Here is a 23,034-nt window from a genome sequence, read left to right as displayed (position 1 = left end):
TAGAAGCAAAATGACTTAAGAGTTTATTATTATAATAAAACACATTTTTACCAAATTTTGTAACGTTTATAAGAAGAAAAAATATTATAACAAGAAAAAAATTGCATTCTGATGCTATATATAATTTATTTATTTATTTTTACCTTGAAAATAAGACAAAAATCCTCAGTATTTATGTATTTATTTGTGTATTAAAGGCATAGTATTTATGAATTATATATTATAGGTCTGGACAACAATAATATCGTGAGGTGACATCAAATGACACACAAATGTTTCTCTCTCTATTATAATTGTAGATAAAGATGAGTTTTAATGAAATACAAGACATAAAACTCTAAAGAGAGACTGTTAAAGGAAAGACCAGGGGCAAAACACTGTAAATGTGTATGGCGGTAGAAGGAGAGAGAGAAAAAGGGATGCTACAGGAAGTACTAATCACTTCGAGTGCTGTGTTTTGGAGGAAGTACATGCATTTTGATCAAAGAAATCCTACAAAAACAATATTAATATTCTCATAAAGATACAGAGACAAGAAATGTTAAAAGTCCCAAAACCAACACATGGGCAGTTCAGTCAGAGCTTCTCCTGTTTTTATTTTCTTGTCCTGGTGTTTATGCATGTGCAGCGTGGTGTTAATTGAGAGCATGTGGGATGCCTTACACGAGTTTGAACCAACAGCGGACTGTACAGTACCATTTCTCCATGAGACTTGGTGTATTTTTAACCATATGAGGCGATTGGATGTCTTCAGGGGCTGCTGCCATATATAACTCACATCCTTACCGGTTTTGGTTACATTCAACACACACACACACACACACACACACACACACACACACACTGGATATACACAACGGATGCTGCATGGAAGGATATAGCATCATCTTTTATTGTATAGAAAAGATCAGATTGGATATTCAGAAAAACTCCTTTTATATATAATGGAAGAGAAACATGTACGATTTTAGTATTAATTGGGATTTGAAGATAGTGTCCTATGCAAACAAAACATTGACACACGTTACGTGTCACTTCCTGTGTCCTTGTTGTGACGTCACATGTATGTTCCATTGCTGTAGAAACGTGTGACTGAATGTTGCCGTATCAACAACTGATGCGTTCAAGTTCTCCTGGGAAGTTCATACTTACAAGGCTGGAAATCGTAAATACGATGTGCATTCAAGTAACTTTAGTCAAAAAGAACGGATTACACCCTGCACAGCTGAAAACAAATCGCTTCACAAGCTTACACGTTCTGCACACCCAACAACAGTTACTGCTTTGTCCACTGGTGGCAGTGTTTTAAGTTGACCTACTCTTTCCAATATCACTGCGAGTTCATGCTGACACATAATAAATACAATCATTCCGACATGATTGAACACACCAAAACAACATCAGTAATAAGTAAAACAAGAGAACCACACACACACACACACACAGTTAATAACTTTTCAAATACTTTCTAAAATACTTTCTCCTCTCATGGTTTAATATGCCGTTTGTATGCTGATTCCTCTGAAAAAGTGTAAACACTTACTCTGTGATGCTATCAAAACATTGCTTTGTTTTTTTGAACATCCCATCCATCCTGACAAAGCAACATTGCCTCAACCAATGCCGCGAGTTTGGGGCGGAACTATTTGTTTGAGTGACCAATGGAAGAGTGAGAGAGTGTTTGGGAAACATGTTTAAAAAAGTGGTTCTCTTACGAGAGGTTCTCTCGTATTGCGTAAGCTAGCTTACGCTACGGGAAAGATTCATCTTTTCTGAGATATTGAAGCCAAAAAATTATCCTTAATTTTTGTATCCATTGTCAACGCAGTGCGGCAGCTGCAGACCTTGAGCGGGCTAGCTAGCGAGCTCATAGGTTGCTCTGCGGCAACTGCTGCAGCCTATAGACGAGCTTGGGCGAACTCGCATCCAATGAGAAGCGTCCGGCGCTCACTGCAACAAAGCCCGCCAAAATGGGCGTGACTAGAGTGCATTTAAGCGTAGTTCAGTAGGCTGGAACCCTTGATTTTCATCTCTTCAGCGATGCTCTTCGCATCTCTGAACTGGAAGCAGCGTCGCCGTTCGAGGGGCATCAAGCAAGCGTGGACAGCGCTCGAAGAAGCCGGCCGTCTTAGCCACCTTCAGCCGTCCTGCGAGCTACGCCATCCGGCGACGTATCCTTTTAAAGCAAGCTAGTTCTTATGAACTTCACAAAAGAGTACTGAGCGTCTTTTTAAAGATGCCTCGCTCCACTTGCACCTCATGCTGCGCCCCTCTCAGCACCGGAGACCGCCACGTCATCTGCGCTCTCTGCCTGGGACTGGGGCATGCAGAGCTCGCCCTCGCTGAAGGCGGATGCGATCTCTGCAAGGAGCTTCTGATGTCGACCCTGCGGGTTCGACTCGAGCGCTCAGGACCGAAGCCGCCGCGCGCCTTCCATTCAGCCGCGCAGTAAAAGCGCCCGCTCTCAAAGGCTGCGGAACCAGTGGTAGAAGCGATTACCTCGCCGGAGCCCCTCCCTCGAGCATCGCCTTCACCCTCCCCGCCCACCCGGGACGCGCAGTTGCCGCCGAGCGGCTGCTCTGCTGCCATCTCGGACGAAGAAGTGGAGGATAAGGGCTGTTCCATCATGGCTTTGGACAGCGAGGAGTGGTCAGGCTCACACGCCTCCTCCTCGGCCCAGTAATCCAGCAGGACCCGCGCCGGAGTCGAAGGGGAACTAACGCGCCTCCTCACACAGGCCGTCGACCGCCTCAGGCTCGAGTGGTCACCGCCCCCTGAGCAGGCTCCCAACAGACTCCATGCCTCACCTTTTGCCCGCCCTCTGCGAGATGGCGGTCTAAGCTGGTGCTCCCATCTAAGGCCTGCAGAACTACTTCCGCCTGTGTTGGCCGCGCCTATACCGCCGCCGGCCAAGCAGCATCTGCTCTGCATTCCATGGCCGTCTTACAGACAGAGGCTGTTTCAGATCTGACTGGCCGACTTGGGAGAATCTGAACACACTACGCGCCGCTCTCTCTGTCCGGTCTCTTCGGTTCCGCGGTGAGTGGCATTGTTGACCGTTTCTTGAAGCCCAAGCCATGAATCTCTTTCTGCCTCATCGCGCTAGCTCCTCTGCAGGCCACCCACGTGACCAGCCTCCTGCACGAGCCTCTTCACAGCGCCCAGCTCAACAAGCCAGACTTCTCAGCGTCGACAGGGCGGCCGCCCTCGATCGCGCTCAGACAGCCGCCGCAGACCGCCGCCCCCGCCCCCCTGCGGGCCTCGGCCTAAGATTGTACTGAAACCTGAGCAACCGAAGTCCTCCTAGCGTTGTTGAGAAAACGACGGCTCAGTCCCGCCACGGCCGGACCACCGTCAAAGCTTCGCCCCTGTCAGTCCCCTTCTCTCAGGCTACTGCAGTGGTGGATTCAGCAGCCAACAAGCCGGTGATACTACCCGTTTGCCTGCACTCAAACGCCGTTTTCACGGCGACCCAAAGAAATCTTGTAAAGAGTAAACATGCCTTATGTGTAGAAAATGTGCCCACAATCCAGTGCTCACCCCTACACACAAGCATTACACATCCCGTGTCCCTATCAGAGCACACTCACATAAGCGGTTCACGACCGCTCGAGTGTTGGAGTTAAACGCGCCCACGAGCCCGTGCGCCGTCCCTCCTCTGCCCGCTCTGTCACACGGCCAGCTGTATGTAAGTCCCGTACGCCCCCTGTCAGTCCCCTTCTCTCAGGCTACTGCAGTGTTGGATTCAGCAGCCAACAATCCGGTGATATTACCCGCTTGCCTGCACTCAAACGCCGTTTCCACGGCGACCCAAAATAAAGCCTTATGTGTAGAAAATGTGCCCACAATTCAGTGTTCACCCCTACACACAAGCATTACACGTCCCGTGTCCCTATCAGAGCACACTCACATAAAGCGGTTACGACCCGCTCGAGTGTTAGGGTTAATAAACGCACCCACGAATCCGTGCGGGCGCCCATTCTCTGGCCGCTCTGTCACACGACCAGCCTTATGTGTAGAAAATGTGCCCACAATCTAGTGTTCACCTCTACACACAAGCATTACACGTTCCGTGTCCCCATCAGAGCACACTCAAAAGCGGTTACGAACCACTCGCGTGTTAGAGTCAATAAATGCACTCACAAATACGTGCGCGCGCCCATTCTCTGCCCGCTCTGTCACACGGCCAGCAAACACTTCTCTGTATGTAAGTCCCGTGCCTGTGGCTATGCTTACGCATCACTTAACAGACGTGACTCTTTCCCCATTCACCTCAATCGGAAGTCACTCACAGAACAGCCTGTCCATGCTGTCTGCGAGCAGTCCAGCATAAGCACAGTAAGCGCGCTCACACATTCTGTTCAGCACGCTGTGTGCGGCAATCAGAGCGATTTGGCCATTCACCCTCTAACATTACGCTTCAAAGCGTAGGAAGATATTCCAGGGATATCCGAATGGGTGTTAAGCACAATAAAACAGGGCTATTTGCTACAGTTCGATCGCCGTCCTCCTTGCTTCAGAGCGCGGCTCGAAACTACTTTGAACACGGAAGCAGCGTGCATGCTTCGTTCAGAAATAGCAAACCTTCTGTGCAAAAGGGCCATAGAGAGAGTGCCGCCTCCCCTGAGCGAGTCAGGGTTTTACAGCCGTTATTTTCCTGTCCCCAAGAAAGACGGCGGCCTCAGACCAATATTAGATCTCAGGGTTTTGAACAAAGTGCTTGCAAAAAGACTGTTCAAAATGCTTACAACCAGCAAACTCCTCGCGCATGTGCGCCAGGGGGGACTGGTTTATTTCTCTCGATCTGAAAAATGCATACTTTCAGATTCAGATAAATCCCCCGTCACAGGCCATTCTTGAGATTCGCCTTCGACGGCCAGGTTTATCAATACACCGTCCTTCCGTTCGGCCTGTCCTTAGCACCCCGTACTTTCGCGAAGTGCATGGACGCGGCGCTCGCACCCCTGCGGAGTCAGGGTTTGCGAATTCTGAACTATTTGGACGATTGGCTGATTTTGGCACAATCACATACGGAGCTTCTGTCTCACAGGACAGTTCTCCTCAGTCATCTGAACAGTTTGGGCCTTGCAGTCAATTGGACCAAGAGCTCACTACAGCCCAGTCAGGCAATTTCCTTCCTTGGAATAGAACTAGACTCAGTGGCAATGACGGCTCGCTTATCTACACAGCGGCGCGTGTGCAGCGACTAGCCGCGTCATTTCAGATGAACAGCCTCACACCTCTGAAGAAATTTCAGAGAGTGCTAGGCTACATGGCCTCAGCCGCAGCAGTACTTCAGCTGGGTTTACTGCACATCGCCCGCTTCAGCATTGGCTAAACACCCACGCGTCTCGCTGGGCTTGGGCCACAGGCCGCCAGCCCATCAAGGTGACTCAGACCTGTATTTCAGCTCTGCAGCCCTGGACAGTGGCCGAATGGTATCAGCGGGGAGTGACAATGGGAGCTGTATCTCGTAAAAGTCATCTCGACAGACGCGTCCAACACGGGTTGGAGCGCGGTCTCGCGAGGGCTCTCCGGTTTCGGCCTATGGTCAGTTCAGGAAAAGCTCCTTCACATAAATTGTGTGGAAATGATAGCGGTCGAGTATGCGCTCGTGCGCTTTCTCCCGGTCATTCAGGGTCACCACGTCCTGGTCCGTTCGGACAACAGATCTGTGGCATCCTACCTAAACCGTCAGGGCGGTGTCAGATCCAGGAACCTCTTCCATCTGACGAAACACATACTGAGTTGGTCCCAGTGCCACCTGCGCTCGCTGAGGGCGACGCACGTGCCAGGCCACCTGAACGATGGCCCGGACAGACTGTCCAGAGACAATATTCCCCCAGGGGAATGGTCCCTGCACGCTCAAACAGTCCAGACGTTATGGCACCTATTCGGCAGAGCAGAGATAGACCTCTTTGCGTCCAAAGAGAACTCTCACTGCCCAATATTTTTCTCAAAGCGAGGACACGCTGGCCCAGGACTGGCCCAGACGCCCGCTTACGCCTTCCCTCCCGTCTCGCTATTGCCACAGGTAATGCAGAGGATCAGGGAAGCGGCGTCACTCGGTGCTCCTCATAGCCCGCGTTGGGAGAATCAGACATGGTTCCCGGAGCTTACGCAGCTGTCACTGACAGCGCCGTGGCCCATCCCAGTGAGAGCAGATTTCCTCTCTCAAGCTCGCGGCACAATCTGGCATCCCCACCCAGAGCGCTGGGCTGCATGCGTGGGTGATCAACGACTACCCGTCGCTCTGCCAGAAGGAGTAATAAACACCATCATACACGCTAGAGCCCCTTCCACGAGAAGACTCTATGCGTCAAAATGGTCTGTGTTCTCAAAATGGTGCACCGACCGAGACCTGGACCCGCTGGACATGTGGGGTGTCGTCGCTGCTCGTGATTTCTACAAGAGCTGCTGGATAAGGGCAGATCCCCATCCACACTCAAAGTGTATGTGGCGGCCGTTGTGGCGTTCGCTGAACCCTGCACGGCCAGTCATGGGGTAAAAACGAGCTGGTCATCCGCTTCCTCAGGGGAGCTAGAAGGATGAACCCCGCGCCCCCATCGGTTCCTATCTGGGATCTTTCTATGGTTCTCGAAACTATGAAAGCCCCCTTTCGAACCACTTCAATCCGTGGATTTGAAATACCTTTCACTCAAAACCGCTTTTCTGACTGCCCTGTCATCAGTCAAGCGTGTGGGAGACCTTCACGCGCTGTCTGTCAGCTGCGTGTCTTGAGTTTGGACCAAGTGACTCCAAGGTCATTTTAAAGCCTAGACACGGCTATGTTCCCAAGGTGATCGGTACTCCTTTCAGAGCACAGGTCATTTCCCTATCGGTGCTGCCAGCACCCGATAGCGAACGCGACGCCAATCTCCTTTGCCCGGTCAGAGCACTGAGATTGTATACTACGCGCTCCGCCACTTTCAGACGCTCTGAGCAGCTTTTCGTTTCGTTCGGAGGGCGCACCAAAGGTCTCGCCGCCTCGAAACAGACACTATCTAGATGGATAGTGGACGCTATTGCTGCTGCATACGCGTCAAAAGACCTGCCATGCCCATTGGGCATTAGGGCTCACTCCACTAGAGGCATGGCATCCTCGTGGGCATGGTCCAGCGGGATTTCCATTCACGACATATGTGTGGCAGCGGGATGGACTTCCCCCTCCACCTTTGTCAGATTTTACAATATGGAAGTGCCCGCTCTGCAGGCAAAACTACTAGCAGTTTAATACGCTACAGCTCCCCTGGTGAGCTGCACTGATGGGACACATTCCACACAGACCGGCACCGCTGCTCTGTCGTTCCCTTCCCACTATGTGCTTATGTATTACACAATCAATGACCCGCATTCTTGCCGGCCAAATATTATTTCCCCACTCTTAAGGGCTCCCCGGGTCCCCCTTAATTCCCTGGGGCTCATACAGTGGATGCTTGAGCGCACGGCGTTGACAATGGGTTCCCGTAGCGTAAGCTAGCTTACGCAATACGAGAGAACCTCTCGTAAGAGAACGTATCGGTTACCTAACGTAACCTCGGTTCTCTCTAGATGAGGGAACGAGTATTGCGTAGCTGGCCGTGCTCGCGCCACGAGCAACTTTTCGCTTCAGTCAATGAAAACCAGGGTTCCAGCCTACGAACTACGCTTATATGCACTCTAGTCACGGCCATTTTGGCGGGCTTTGTTGCAGTGAGCGCGTGGACGCCTCTCATTGGATGCGAGTTCAGCCCAAGCTCGTCTATAGGCTGCAGCAGTTGCCGCAGAGCAACCTATGAGCTCGCTAGCTAGCCCGCTCAAGGTCTGCAGCTGCCGCACTGCGTTGACAATTGATACAAAAATTAAGGATAATTTTTTGGCTTCAATATCTCAGAAAAGATGAATCTTTCCCGTAGCGTAAGCTAGCTTACGCAATACTCGTTCCCTCATCTAGAGAGAACCGAGGTTACGTTAGGTAACCGATACGTTTTCCTGTTCTGTTTTGTGACGCTAGTAGAACAGAAATTACCAGCCTGATGAAAATTGTGCAACTGTGGCAACATTTTTGCAAAATGAATTCACCTTGTTCTTTACACGTATCGTGGCAGTTCTGAGATTAAATGTCCACTGTGTGGCGCTAAAAGTGAGTTAAATATTCTCCTAAACAGATGAGGTTAAGGCTAATGCTCTATTGAGTTTTAAATCAACATAATCGCCCTCCCTATCCTAAACCCTGAACCTGAACAATAGTATTGTGTGGTGTGAGATAAAATCACAATTGCTGAAACAGCCACGTCATTTTGTGGTGCTTCTATGATGTTTTCAGCTCACGTGTCGAATCTCGTAATCTTCAGAACTCGCAAGTCAAATACTGTTCAGTTGAGCTATCCCACAACTTGATCACACTTGAACAAGCATGTAAATGTAGTCGGTTATGCAATACAAATGTTAAAATAAAATACAATATAAAAAGTTTTAGATATCAGAAGATAGCTATGTGTGAGGAACAGAGCTAAAATTGTTTATGAAGTCATAATCTGCCGTTTTGCTCATGATTTCTGTGAAAATGAATAAAAGTAATTGTTGTTGTTGCACCTCTAGTGTTCGTTTCACCAGAAAATTACCACAATACCTACTACAAGCCTCAGTTGCCACCCAATCTTAAAAATACACACAAATCTATACACAGAACAAAATCTAATTTGCTCCAGGCTGAAGTGATATTGTTTGTGACCCAGGACAAACTTGCCCAATCAAATTTCCAACACCAATGATCATAAACTAACCATGTCTGCTATCCATTGACCAGTAATCTTGTTGGTAAATTCATAGAGATTATAAGTCCCGTACACAAGCTCTTTTATTATAACCATTTATAATATGACAAGACATCCGATTCATCACAATACACTGCACATCAGATTATATGTAGGGTTTCATCCTTGTTCATTTCACAAATGATGTTGTGCAGTTGTGATCAGACACGATAATAACAATTACATAATTACTACATATTTAATTTAATAACAGAATGCACAAAGTTTATGTTTTTAATTGTCTCTGTTTTCATAGATAAACTAAAATCTTTATGCATAAAAAAATAGACGTATTTATTTATATAAAAATATATATCTTTTTTATTAATAATCACACATAATGAGGGGGCCTGTGTATCTCAGTGAGTATTGACGCTGACTATCACTCCTGGAGTCACAAGTTCAGATCCAGGGTGTTCTGAGTGACTCCACCCAGGTCTCCTAAGCAACCAAATTGGGCCGGTTGCTAGGGAGGGTAGAGTCACATGGGGTAACCTCCTCGTGGTGGTGATTAGTGGTTCTCTCAATGGGGCGTGTGGTGAGTTGTGTGTGGATCGCGGAGAGTAACATGAGCCTCCACATGCTGTGAGTCTCCACGGTGTCATGCACAACGAGTCACGTGATCAGATGCACGGATTGACGGTCTCAGACGCGGCGGCAACTGATACGTGTCCTCCACCACCCGGATTGAGGTGAGTAACCGCGCCACCACGAGGACCTTCTAAGTAGTGGGAATTCCAAAATTGGGGAGAAAACGGGATAAAAAATAAATAAATAAATAATCACACATGCTGAATATACTAATCCTGAACTGCACATAATATAAAGCACTGGGTCTTACCTTAGACTGCAGGGGCAAATGGCAAGGGTCAGAGGTCATATCACAGGTGTAGAAATTTCCGCGATGTCCTTTCATGATAAAAAAAGAAATAGAAAAAGAGAGACATGAAGAGAGATTTGCTAAATATATTGTAGCAATATAATATAATAACTGTAACATTTTAACTATCAATCAGAAAATGTCAATAAGGAATTCAAATAGTTATTTTGTATGTTTTATTTATTTATTTATTTATTTTTAATGAATCATCTAAAAAAAATAAAAAGGTTTCCTTCAGTTCTGATTAAAGATATAAATATATTCCCAAACAGACACATAAGTTACGTCAATAATTCAACAAGAAAAAATATTTTAATTTAGTTGTTGACCAATATGAGATTTTCACTGGCTGGTTTTGAAACGATCACATTTCATGCCCAAATCCTGAATATGTGTTTGCAGCCTCATCTATGAGCATGCGACTTATGTTAAACAAAGTTAGCACTCGTTCTACCATACAGTATATCCCCTATAGAACACTGCTGCTACCAAAAACAGCCTGTTTAATCCCTCAACACAGATCAGTTCACAAAGCCATTCATTCAGCTCTGTAACCACTGCTGAATGAACTTTAACCTCACACCACAGCAGACACATGCTCTGCTCAGGACATTCATGTTCAGAGTAAAATATCTCCCAAAAGATTACAAAGCATAACACTGCACCCATCCAATTTAGGATATATGTTAAGTTGTGAACAAACTTTTAAGCAGTTAAAATGATTCACACAATACATTTCTTTGTTTGTATCAGGGACGGATTTAGGCATGGGCAACCTGCACAAAAGGGGTTTCGCCCTGTGCGCCATGCAACCTAGAACCGCTATTGGTTTGTGTACAGTTGGAGCTAGTATCTGTGACACCATAGAAGAAGACAAATGTGAAGAAAATGCACACAAACATCATCGGTTCATCAGTTCTTCTGTGTATTGTGAATGTACTGGCAAAGCTCAAATGAGACTTGAGAGCTAGTTTGGAGGGCAAGATGGCCTGTGGTTAACTGCTTACATTTCAGTCTGTTCCTAACACAACGCAATCATATGGCTTCATATGGGCTTGCACACAATACAGCATGCTAGTCATGTGGTATGGAGGAAAGAGGTGGAATTTATTTTCTAAAATAGTTGCCATTCCCTCGCAATAAGTTTTGCGTTCCTTCGCAATTATTTTGGATCCCTCCAAATAGCTTTAGCCATCCCTTACGAAAATGAACCAATGTTTACCAAAAAAAAAAACACGACTATGGATTTACTGTAATAAAAGTATACTTTTTATGTATTTTTTGGACAGAATTTTTTAAAAAAATATTTTTTGGATATTAATATCAGGATAATTTTCTGTATTATTACTATGGTTTTACCATGAATATCATGATTAAAATAGGTCTATGGGTACTGTAGTAGAACAATAGTAAGTTTATGGTTTTGCCACAAGAGTTATAGTTCAACTACGGTTACTGTAGTAAAAGAAAAAAATTGCTAAGGAACGCAAACTATTGAAAAGCTATTTAAAACCAAAATGTAATATTGAGACATTTTCTCAACAACATCAGTCAGCCATCAGTAACAGGATCAGTGTTGTGGAATTGCCCACTGCTGTGAAACACTTCGTGGATGTGTTTATTGATACGCGTGTGGCACAGAGCACCTCAAGGACTCACGTTTGTTTTCATATTCTCCTCACTGCTGTGCTCTCTGCCACAGGACATGACATCACTCGCCGGGGTCACTGCCCGCCACTGACTCCACGTTGAGAAAAAAAGAAAGAGGGGAGAGATGAAGACGAGAAAAGAAAGACTTGGGAAGTGCTGCTCTGTAGGTCACCTTGTCTGGCTGAGAGATCAATGTCACTTTGACTCGCTGGTTAAGGAGGAGAGAGAGAGAGAGAGAAAGAGAGAGAGAGAGAGAGAGAGAGAGAGACTGCAGCCGAGACACCTTGTCAGTAAATCAACTTGCCAGCCAGCTTCATTGAGATGCAGGTAAAACACAGGCTGGGCACAAGGCCAACGCCTACAGTACCAACACACACCATCTCTTTTGCAAACAATTTCATATTTGCAATTAAATGAATAGTCATATTTTACCCGCCTTCCTGTACCAAATACTCTTTTTCATACAACAAAAGTCAGTACAAAATCCTCAAAATATTACGTCTCAAAAGACATTTCCGGTCTTTTCTTTACACAAACCTGTCATATGACTTTAGAACAATTGGAACACACCGAGAAATAAGGATTATTGTTTATAAGCACAAAAAAATCATTTTGACTAGTCCCTCCTTTATTTTAAAAAAAGCACAAATCGAGATTACTGTGAGACACTTACAATGAGAGAATGGGCCAATATTTAGAGGATTGAAACAGAAATGTGAAGATTTTCATTTGACAAAAGCAATTGCATTAATGATTCTGTTAAAACTCGTTACTCAACTTAGTTGAGCTGTAAAGTTGTTTAAATTATAGATTTAACAGTCATTTGAAGAATTAAGGGTTTACGGTGTTATGTTGTCATGGCAACAAAAACAGAAATGGTTAGTTAGTGATTTTCTCAAACTAAAATCATGTTTACATGCATATTATTTACGTCTTATGGCTAAACATTCGAAACAGTGAGTATTTTAACGTTTACGAATTGGCCCCCATTCACTTCCATTGTAAGGGCCTCACTGTAACCCATATACAGTACTAAGAAAAGGGAGACAAGTTCAAAAACATTTTCTTTAATTATTAATTAATTAATTAATTAATTTATTTATTTATTATAGTGCAATATAGTTTTTTCCCCTTCTAAGGGCTTTACAGCCCCTGGTCACCATCCACTCACACTGAATGCAAAAGAGCAGCCTCGACATTCTGGCCCCTGGTCACCATCCACACACACTGAATACAAAAGAGCAGCCTCGACATTCTGTGAAACATCTTAATTTGTTTAATCCCCTTTTGTGTTCCACTAAAGAAGAAAATCAAATGGCCAGATGTTGAGTAGGTGATGTCTGATTTATTTCTTCATTTTTGTCTGAACAATTCCTTGAACTCACTTCACACATCCATTTTTCAAACCACTAAATGATATTTTGCTTGGCTCATTTCACTCAAACACTCTAACATTGCACATGGCTCTCTCTCCCATACCACATGGAAATCTTCTAGAATCTCATACCTCAGACAATCTACTAAAACACATCCATTTCCTTTGTAAAACGGCAGAGGGAAAGTTAAATTATTATCTTTTCAAATAGCTGTTCTATAACTCAGGTTTACAGAGCTGGAGAGAGGAGCAGGGGACGGCGGCCACGTCCGCCTATGATGGACGCTCATGGAAGAGACATAAACTCCCTCCTTTAAATCACTCTAAATGGAAATGTTTAGCGTGGAGACATGCAGATGAGCTGGGATTCAACACCAAAGAGCTTGTGTTTGTGCTTGCACAATGAAAAATGTTGCAATTTCACAAATATTTCAACGGCACGGTGTACAAAAGACAAAATGGCCAGAGAATAGGGAAAACAGCTAAATAAATATGAATTGTTCTATTAAATGATGGTGTGTTATGCGATTCAATTCTGTAGTCTTATCGCTTTGGATGTGTACAAATGTGATTTTAAATATTATCTAAAGCAAACAGTGATTTCCTCACTAAACCTTCTTAAAATGTAGTTGCATAATAATTATCTTCTCAGAATGCAATTGTGTAAAATATTTCAACAAATTTGAATCTACTTCACTTGACACTTGCATATTTCAAGGTAGCCTACTGTTTGAGATACAGTACAAGGGCCACCGCTGGGGTGTGACCTTCAAGGGGACCATTTTGAAACCTCTAATTAAAATGTATAACTCGTTTTGTGTAAATAATTGTTCCCGAAGGACATATTGTGTAGTTTAAAGGGACATTTATATGTTTTGTTCCAAAATAATGTCAATTTGTGTCTTCTTAAGGATACTAATAGGCCATTTTTATTTATTTTTTTATTTATCATGATGTGCTTCATTATATGTTTGGCTGGAGTTTCCCAGTGATATACCCAGCGGGAGGCGCCAAAAGCGAGTGAACTGGTGTCGTAATCAGACGAGGTTTTTAAGGTGAATATTAGATGGAGGTTTTAATGACTAAACATACCTAGCTAACCTAAAACTATAACCTAAACCTAACCAATAGTGTCCTAAAAGCAAGTGCAAGGTGAGCGAAACAGACATCCTTACCCTTAACCAACACCTAAACCTAACCAATAGTGTTGTTGCAAATGTGACATGAAAAGCACATTTTCTGAAGCATCCATGTCGTTTTGTGTCAATTCAATAACACTTTCTTCTTACGTTTGTCCAATACTCTAACGTGAGCTTCTGCGTTGGAATACATTTGTAAATGTAGGTGGGCTGTAATACAAGCATTACCATGTGTCGTTTTTCAAATGATGCATTGTAGTAAAAGTGTTTTGATATCATAACATTGCAGTGTGAGTAATAGTGCAAAAAATAATTCTTTACAAAGTCATAATCAGCTGTTGTACTACTGATTTTTGTGAACGAGGTTGTTGTTGCACCTCTAGTGTTAATTTCACCAAGAAACTCTGACGAAATGTAAAATTTGGCACATAAATGTCAGTTTGCAAAAATTTAGTTATAGTAAAGTTAATTATATGAGACCAGGTTGGACATGTACTTAATAACAAGGATACCCAGTGACGGCCTTGTACCTCAAACAGTTTGAATGTATTATGTTTAGCAATCAGTGATTTGCTAAGTAAAATGAGTTATCAGAAGGCATCTGTTTAATTATTGTAACAACATTGACTCAAGCTCATTTGACACTTGCATATTTCTTTGCCTTCCACGAGGCGTTGCAGTTATGACAATCATATCTAATTCAGGCTGAGAGAAAAAAGTGCCTGCCAAGCAACAGAGACACCCAACAGAGACAATGTCTGATATGATTAAAGATATTACCCCGTAACACTGCTGTATGTAAATGATTGAAATGTCAATATGCATGAGTTGAACTGTGATTTCTTATTGTTGACCTCAAATGCAAAAGACCAATATTGTGACAGAAGACAACTATATTATCTGTAATAACCTAATCAGGATTGCCCGCGCCCAATGATTAGGGCACATACGGTGTCGATATCCCACTGCTGATTGAATTAAGCGGAATCGCAGCGAGTGTGCATTTTGTCTGCATGCGTTTGCATCTGTATATGCATTTGAGTGTGTAGGCCTGATCTTCTGCATGTGTTTGGTGATTTGAGTTAGGCGCAAGTCGGTTATGGAGTTGAGGTGTGAAAATATACACGGTGTGTGTAATGAAATCCAGTGACTTCATTCACAAGCTGAGATGAAATGTGGCTTTTCATCAGAATCTGATAAACAGGATATGTTTCCATACATCATCAATTGTCTGATAAAGTGGAATTTGTCTGGTTTCAGTGTGTGTGTCGTTTGAGTCAGTCCTAGAACTCAGTGACATTTCAGATTTTATTTTTGAAAAATGGCACATACTTTTGAAAGTCTCTTTGCGTTGCATCATTAAAGGGACATGTTAAAGAAAAAAACAGGGTGGACTTTTAGTGGATAAATCAGCCAGTACATGGACTGTGATTGATATCTAGCAAACATGTGTGCACACTTATGTTAAATTCTATCATTTCTGTTAACAGAAATATATTGACATTTTAAAATGACATTAATTTTCCCTACACATAACGGGGTGGTCATGTCATGCTTGAGCACATTTGACCATCACCACAAAATAAAGGAAAACATCAATTAAACAAGAGTTATGGACTTCAAACAATTCCAAATCATTTTGCTCAATTGCTGATGTCACCTCTGGTGTGTTTGTGATGTCATTTCATAACATTTATCTTCGATTAAAGATCACAGTATCATGGGGTGGACCACAAATCAAGGGACAAACAAAAAACCTCCACTATCAGTGTTAAATTACACATTAACCACAGATGAACATGTTAGTGAGAGAATGTATCACTAAACTCTTAAAAAAATATATTTTGCAAAAGATGATAAACGTACAGCTCAGCTTTACTTATAATTATAGAACTTTAGTTTGAATACCACTGTATTGGTCAACTAAAACTAGGCAGATGATTTCTAGTTCCCAGCATGCTTCACGTGGGACTTGACATATAGACTAAATGTAAAAATGATGTGTTCTTTGATATGTCTTTGTGAAAGATGAATATAAAGGGGGAGATTTGTAAGTGTTTCATGTTTTGTTATGTTGAGATTTCAAATAATTTTTTGTTATGTTCCTGTAGTTTTGGGGGTTACCATCATGGTGAAGAGTAAGTAAAGTCTGAGACTAGGTTACGGAGCTACTCTATATGTTATGAGCATATAGCATCTTGTATTATCCATTGAGCAATTGCTACGCTTACAACTCAGTAGTGCTTCCCTCTAACATTAACATTTCCTTTCATTAGTTAGCATATCAGAGTTTCATTTGAGTTATTTTGACATGTTAAATTTTGTTGGGTTTACTTGATTCAGTTCCCACTACTTTAAGTATTTACGTTGAAATTACTGTACATGGTCATTTTAACTCATTTCAAACATGTGGAACCACTGTCTGCGATTGAATCTAGTTCAGCCAATGAGTTACAGTATTTATGAATTTTGTGAGTAAAGATGTTGACTACCTCCCCTGGAGTTCGTGAGTTAGAATCCAGGGTGTGCTGAGTGACTCCAGCCAGGTCTACTAAGCAACCAAAATTGGCCCGGTTGCTAGGGAGGGTAGAGTCACATGGGGTAACCTCCTCGTGGTCGCTATAATATTTTTCGCTCTCGGTGGGCTTGTGGCGAGTTGTGTGTGGATGTCTCCGTGGTAACACGCTCAACAAGCCACGTGATAAGTTTTGTGGATTGACAGTCTCAGACACGGAGGCAACTGAGATTCGTCCTCAACCACCTGGATTGAAGTGAGCGAGTCACTATGCCACCACGAGGACTTAGAGTGCATTGGGGAGAAAAAGGGGAGACATTTTTATTCAGTTTTTATAAAATGTGTCTATTAGGCCCCTTTTAATCGTTTTCATTTTCTATGCGTGGGGCTTGCCCATTGTCCTCAATGTTATTCAACAGAGATCTGGAAAACGTATGTGCATGTGGGAATGCGAGAGATGGAGTGAAGTCAAAACTGATGCACTAGGCTAAAAAAAAAATCTTGTTTCTTCAATACGTCAATATGACAGCATTTGGAATTATCCATCAATGTTTCAAAAATTGGTAAAATGGTTTAGCAATTGTTTGTGCCTCACCAGAGTATTATGACCCTGAGACGCCACTGTAAATACCACAACTTGTACTGTGGACTAAATAGCATCTAATTGTAGGAATGACCAGTGTTTCTTTTTCGTTTTTTCCTTTCTTTGCCTTAAGATGCCAATACAAAGGTCTACATATAGTTTGAGCTGTAAGATTATTTTCAAAAAATATCAGTGAGGATGCTGGTTTATTGTTTTATTGAAGTCTTATTTGCACTTATGAATTAATATGCCCTCTTCAACAATCGCAGTGGAAAAGTGTGTGCTCCCTACTTCTGAGTAATAGTGGTGATGTCATTAACCAGTTTTGCGTGTTGACCTCATCAAACAGAAAAGCCATAAATTACTGCCACCGTAACCACTCAAAGGAAGTCTAACCCCAGCCGGGAAAAATCACCAATGATTCATCAATTAAAAGGAGCAGAAACAAAGTCTTTTCTCCACCATTAATCATGCAAGAAATCGTGTTTTCCACGGCGTGGACTCTAAAGCCTTTTCCCTGAGCTCGAAGGCTGTCGTGAAAGATGGGCTCTGAATACGGGGTGTTTAAGGGTTTGTGCGTCATCAGGTTGATATTCAAATGGTCATTGTGCTTATGAGCCACTACATTGTCACTGAACACCCTGAATTTAAACATTCTTTTCATCTTCTTTCCAGCTGTGTGCCCACATCCTGTTTACTCTGACGATGAGAGGGGAAGTTTGAATCACTTTTCTAAATTATTCTGAGACTAATAATAGTGATGGTTTGAGAGAAAGTGAAGATGACGGAGAAAAAGTGAGACAAGGGAAGATATACAGAGACAGAAGGAGAAAGCAAGTAATAGAAAGTGATTTGGTGACTAGTTGTTAGAATGTTCATGAGTGGTTGGTGGATGATGGATGGTGGAGGTTATGATGTCTACAACATACAATGAAAAAGAAAACAAAATAAAATAAAAACAAATGTCAATAAAAGTAGTGAAGTTGTGCATTTTGCCCAGTGTTCTGGAAAGAAACACACTTCTAAAACGCTCAAGACAATATTTTTTTGTGTTATTTGATGAATTCTGAGTTAAAAAAGGCAATTATAGATATTTCCTACCAGTTAGCCTTACTAATAAGACTGTTTACATTAGACAAAATTGGTGGAAAATGAATGAAGGTCACTTTGCCTATTGTTAATAGTCTGCTGGAGTGTAACATGATAGCAAGACTTACCTAAAGCAATCTCTATATTTTATCCACCTGACCAGACAGGTTTCTGTTCATTTGGATGCAAAAAGTGATTTAGTGGCTAATATGTTCAGTTGTCCACAGTCTGCTTGCACAACATCCCCTGTTATTAAAATGAAGATTAAACTCTCCTTAAATGAATGATTAACTGTGAAACGCCACTGATTGTGTGCGATAAGAGCAGTGTTTCAACTGCATGTCAGGCATTTTATTTATTTTTTAAGAAAAATTAAACGGAAAATAATTATAATAATAGTAATACGGAAATGGTGAAAAAGTTAGATTTTCCACCAAAATCAACTGCTTATTTCAATATACGTTTTTTGTAGTAAAACAAATTGGCTAGGCTAAATAGTCTTCATGCGCCTTTATGATTATTTTCTGAAAATGTTACAGTAGCCTATACAATTAGATGAGCTTACGATAATCTTCTTTCATATTAAAACAATTTTAACTTTAAACTATATTAGCTAAATTACATTTAGATAAATCCGATTTAATAAGATTTAAGGCTTTGTTTCGTTCGTCTCGTGCAACCGGCGCGAACTGTCACGCGGCAACAAGTGAAATCGTGAAGTTTCATCAAAACTATATATATATATAAAATAATAATAATAATAATAATAATAAAATAAAAAGATAGGCTAACAAAATACTCTTATTGCATTTTCCAGTCAGTCTCTAATATAAAATACTGTATTAAAATAGAGTGTCATATTTACGAAGATGAGGCGTTATCTAATTAATAACATGACAACAGAGCATTTGTTTTTACATATTTAATATTTATTGATGAACTATAACAATGCTCAATTTTTTTTAACAATCAATATTTGGCAATAAATCGAAATCAAACAGGCTATTAAAATATTGTATGTGATGCACATGTCAGCTGGTATTACAAGTTATTGTAAATTATTTAATGACCCACCTGATGCGATTAAAATTTTTAAAGCTCGAGCTCCCCAAATATTTATATATTCAGCCATTTATATTACTGTGATTTATATATGTATATAAAAAATCCTGAAATTACAATTTTGAGTGCAGTATTTCGAGCGCGTGCAAAAACATACTCTTTATTTTTCACTGAAATACAATATACTTCTCTTTAATGAGAATAATTATAAACACTTTAGTCCATTGAACAGTTCGAAATAGCTAATTTAACCATATTTTATTGCTATAAGCAATAATCTGAGTGACAGATATGTTCGCATTGAAAATCTTTTCACAGTTTAAGTGTATCACAATTGTTTCAGTAGGGTTTGATAAATGTCTCTTCATCCGATCAGGAAAAAATAAACAAAATATAAAAAACGATAACATACAGAGAACCTTCTTCATCCCAAAACATAAATCCACTGTTTATAACTACAAGTGTACCTGCTGTACAAAAATGACAGTAGTTTGTAGCAGGATTCATGGAGACGAAGTGAGGATGAATAGATGTCAGACACTTTTTTGCCGAGAGACCCAAAAAAGTGGACAAGACCGGACAATGAGAAAATGAACATAATGTCGGAGCAACTCAGTACAGTTCGTTCAAATGAAACAAACAAACCATCAAATCGTCAGCCAACATGACCAGCATGTGGGATCCATCATTGTATACATAAATAAATACATTATTGAATGAGTTGTTTCCAACATAAAATGTGATGTGGTTCAGAATGAAAAACAATTTCACGTCGAGTGTCTAGTTCAACCACTTCTCGATGCATTCAAATGAGTGTGTGGTCACTTAAACTTGACAAAAACTGTTAACTTAAAAGTTATGCAACTGGAGGCATAAAGGACAACATGGGACATATCGCTCAAATATTACAGATTCGAAAGAAAACACAACCCGGCTATTGTCCAAAACTGTAAAGCAAATGCTATGTAATGCTAAACCCCTAAAGATCGATTTCTTCGTTATTGGTTTAAATTTAAACGTTATCTGAATATTGCAAAAAAAAAAAAAAGAAGAAACAAAAAGTCATTGCCCCGCGCGCGCTCCATCCAACAAAACGCTTTCGAATTAAGCGCGTGCGAAACTTTTGCACCGTTTCACCGGGCCAAATCGCTGCTCTATTAAGTGCCGGTAAACTCACATGAAAAACTCCGGGGACGACGGGTTGTTGTCACTGCTCGATCCGTTTTCTCGGAAGCCGCTGCTGATGAGCTTCTCGTATTTTTCTTTGTACACGTCTCTCTCGCGCACCAGTCTGGAGATCTCCTGCTTGAGGTGGTCCACCTGCTGCACGAGCTGGCTCTTCTCGCCCTCCAGGACGTGCCTCTGCTGGACCCGCTTGTAGCGACACGACTGGGCATAGCCTCTGTTTTTGAGGGTTCTCCTCTTCTGTTTGAGTCGGATCACCTCCTCTTTGCTGACCCCCCGGAGCTGCCGGTTGAGCTCGCGCACGGACATGGTCACCAACTGCTCGTCCGAGAAGCGGTCGTCCAGGTGCATGTGCTGGTGGTGGTTGGAGGAGTTGCCGTTGGACTGCACCCCGGGCGTCGGATGGTGCCCGGCGGGGTGGTGGTTGTGATGGTGATGGTGGTGGTGGTGGTGCGGTGCACCGTTCTGCGCTGCGGCGGCGGCGATGACTGCGGAGACCACCGCTGCGGCGGAGCCCATCTCCTCCCCGGGCATCGCGCCTCCCGTCCCGGCCGCGCCGGTGAACTGCTGCCCTCTAGCATAGCCGTCGAAGCTCTGGAGCTGGTGCGTGCTGTTGATGAGCGCCTCCACCGCGTCCTCGGGGCTGAAGCCCAGCGCCTCCGGGTTGAGCTGCTGCTGGTAGCCGGTCATCCAGTAGAAATCCTCCAGGTGCGCCTTCTGCTCGCTCCCGGAGCCCGGGCTGGGCGCCGAGAAGCTTGGGGAAGGGGGAACCGAGCTGCAAGGTGTGCTCATCGGGGTGGAAGACAAGGATCCCCCGGCGATCAGGCGGCTGCACTGGCTGATGCTGCGATCGGGCTCCACCGGCTCCTTTTTCACTTCAAACTTCATCAGATCGAAGTCATTAACATATTCCATGGCCAGGGGACTGGTGGGCAGGTCGGAGCTGCTCATTGCCAGTTCTGATGCCATCCTTTTGCTGTTGACAGTCCTCCAAAGGGGGTGAAGAGCAGCTGTCAAAGTGGTCGGGTTTGAGACAGCGTGAGCCAGCTTGATTTCTTTATTTAATTCTTCAAAAGCAAAGAAAGGGGCTGTCGTGCGCGGATTTATTGGTTTTAAATGGACGCCTTTTCGCCTCTCGCGCACGGACGCAAGAGCGCGCGCGTCTCTGGTTGCTCTCTCTTTGCACGCGAGTATCGACGCGTTTGAGTTGCCAACATTTAACACTGCATGGCTTCGGCTCTTTTTCTTTTCGTTCGTTCTTTCTTTCTTTTCTTTTTTTTTCTCAAAAGTTTCGTAGATATGAAGATCGTAACATGTATGTGATTGGCAATTGGATGCTTGGCTGGAAGAAAAAAAAAAAGTACTCCGGGCTTGTTCAAGAGTTTTTAAAGGATCACCGAGCATAGGAGTATAAAAGCAATGCTGAGTTTTATAGCCGCCCTGACGTCAGGTTTGAAATACGAAATTGACTCGGACTCGTAGCCAATAGGCTCGCTGTATCAGAGGGTTAATTTACATACTAGAGAAGAAACAAAAGTTTTCCGAACTGTCAGAACTGCCAGAGAGCTGAAGGACCAATTTAACTCTTTATGAACTGACATCATGTAAAGCTTTTGCTCATCTTTTCATTGATGGACGTGTTTCTCACGTTTCTTTAATTTGAAGTGTTTCTAACGTTATATAGCCTTATGATATATTTCCTAAAAGAAGAAGAAGAAAAAAAAAAAACATTGTCCGGTTATTTAAATTTTAAAATATAATGATATTAATTATTCTTAATTACTCCACAATAGAAGATTCATTACTAATTAGCCTATTATATGTGTGCCATTAATAATGTGCAATTGTAGGCCTATATGTATATTTTCATGAAGAAACACTTCAAGTCTATTCTTGTCGTGTTGCGTTTGAGACATCCGATTAATTCCTAATAATCCAGACAATTCATTGTTGAGGAATCATTAAACCGTGGATATTGCCATTAATCGCGGATGTAACTAAACCAATTAAAACGTTCGCATGATTCTCTCAGACTACGCTTCTTTATGTTGTTTTAATGTGTATGTTATTTATTTATTTAGTGCCAGACACACTGTGCTTTGGAAACTCAACAGCGCCCCCTTTTGGCTGAGATGAACTGCATCTATCCATTAAAGCAGTGTTTCATTTCAGTGTGTCAGCTCACGGATGAACAGATTGTTTTAACGTTACTGGAGGCATTTAGGGAGCAGTTTTATGACGATATTCAAAAGTACTCTCAGCCATATACACGAATATACATTTTAATACAAGTTCAGATGAATGTTTTAAATTGTAGCAGTGTGATTAAATCAATATTTTTATTAGGAGTTTTTTTTTAATCAAATATCTGATTGTAGATTGTAGGAAATTCTGTGACTTTTCAGATATGAAACTTTTGTAAAATGAAACATACTTTTAAATATAGGGTACAATGGGGCTAATCATGATATTAATAATGTAATCTATTTTATGTAGGCTAAGTAGCTAAAGAAAATACCTATAGATTATCACATTTATTTTAAGACACAATATTAATTTGTAATTTTCAGTTTGGTTCAACAGTAAATCAAACGTTTTTCAATGACTGTCCAGTAAGTGAAAGGATGGTGTTTGGGGTAAAAAGCCCCCCCTGTTGCAGGGGCTAAAGGCCCCTATAAAACACTTTTTTGTTGTTACCCCACGCAAATTGATTTGTTATGAAAAATGTTCAAATTGAGCTCCCACGTAGACTGATCCAATC

General features: G+C 42.5%; 1 protein-coding gene across 2 annotated transcripts in view; it reads right to left on the bottom strand.

Moving 5' to 3' along the window:
• The window catches only part of LOC127640081 (transcription factor Maf-like), a 139,843-nt gene extending 118,206 nt beyond the window's left edge, over positions 1–21,637 (bottom strand). The window contains exons 1-2 of one of the 2 annotated variants that reach the window (XM_052122475.1): positions 20,266–21,636; positions 9,637–9,704 (exon numbers count right to left, since the gene is read on the bottom strand). In XM_052122475.1, the coding sequence (XP_051978435.1) occupies positions 9,677–9,704; positions 20,266–21,242 (1,005 nt within the window). In that variant the 5' untranslated portion in view covers positions 21,243–21,636 and the 3' untranslated portion in view covers positions 9,637–9,676. Of the gene's footprint in view, positions 1–9,636; positions 9,705–20,265 lie in introns of both variants that reach the window. The other variant, XM_052122474.1, reaches the window with a different exon arrangement.
• Positions 21,638–23,034: the final 1,397 nt, after the last annotated feature.

The sequence above is a fragment of the Xyrauchen texanus genome, chromosome 49 (genome assembly GCF_025860055.1).
Source record: "Xyrauchen texanus isolate HMW12.3.18 chromosome 49, RBS_HiC_50CHRs, whole genome shotgun sequence".
Classification (NCBI taxonomy): Eukaryota; Metazoa; Chordata; class Actinopteri; order Cypriniformes; family Catostomidae; genus Xyrauchen; species Xyrauchen texanus.
Note: the sequence above shows the minus strand (reverse complement) of the source record. Positions and strands in the feature narration are given on the sequence as shown.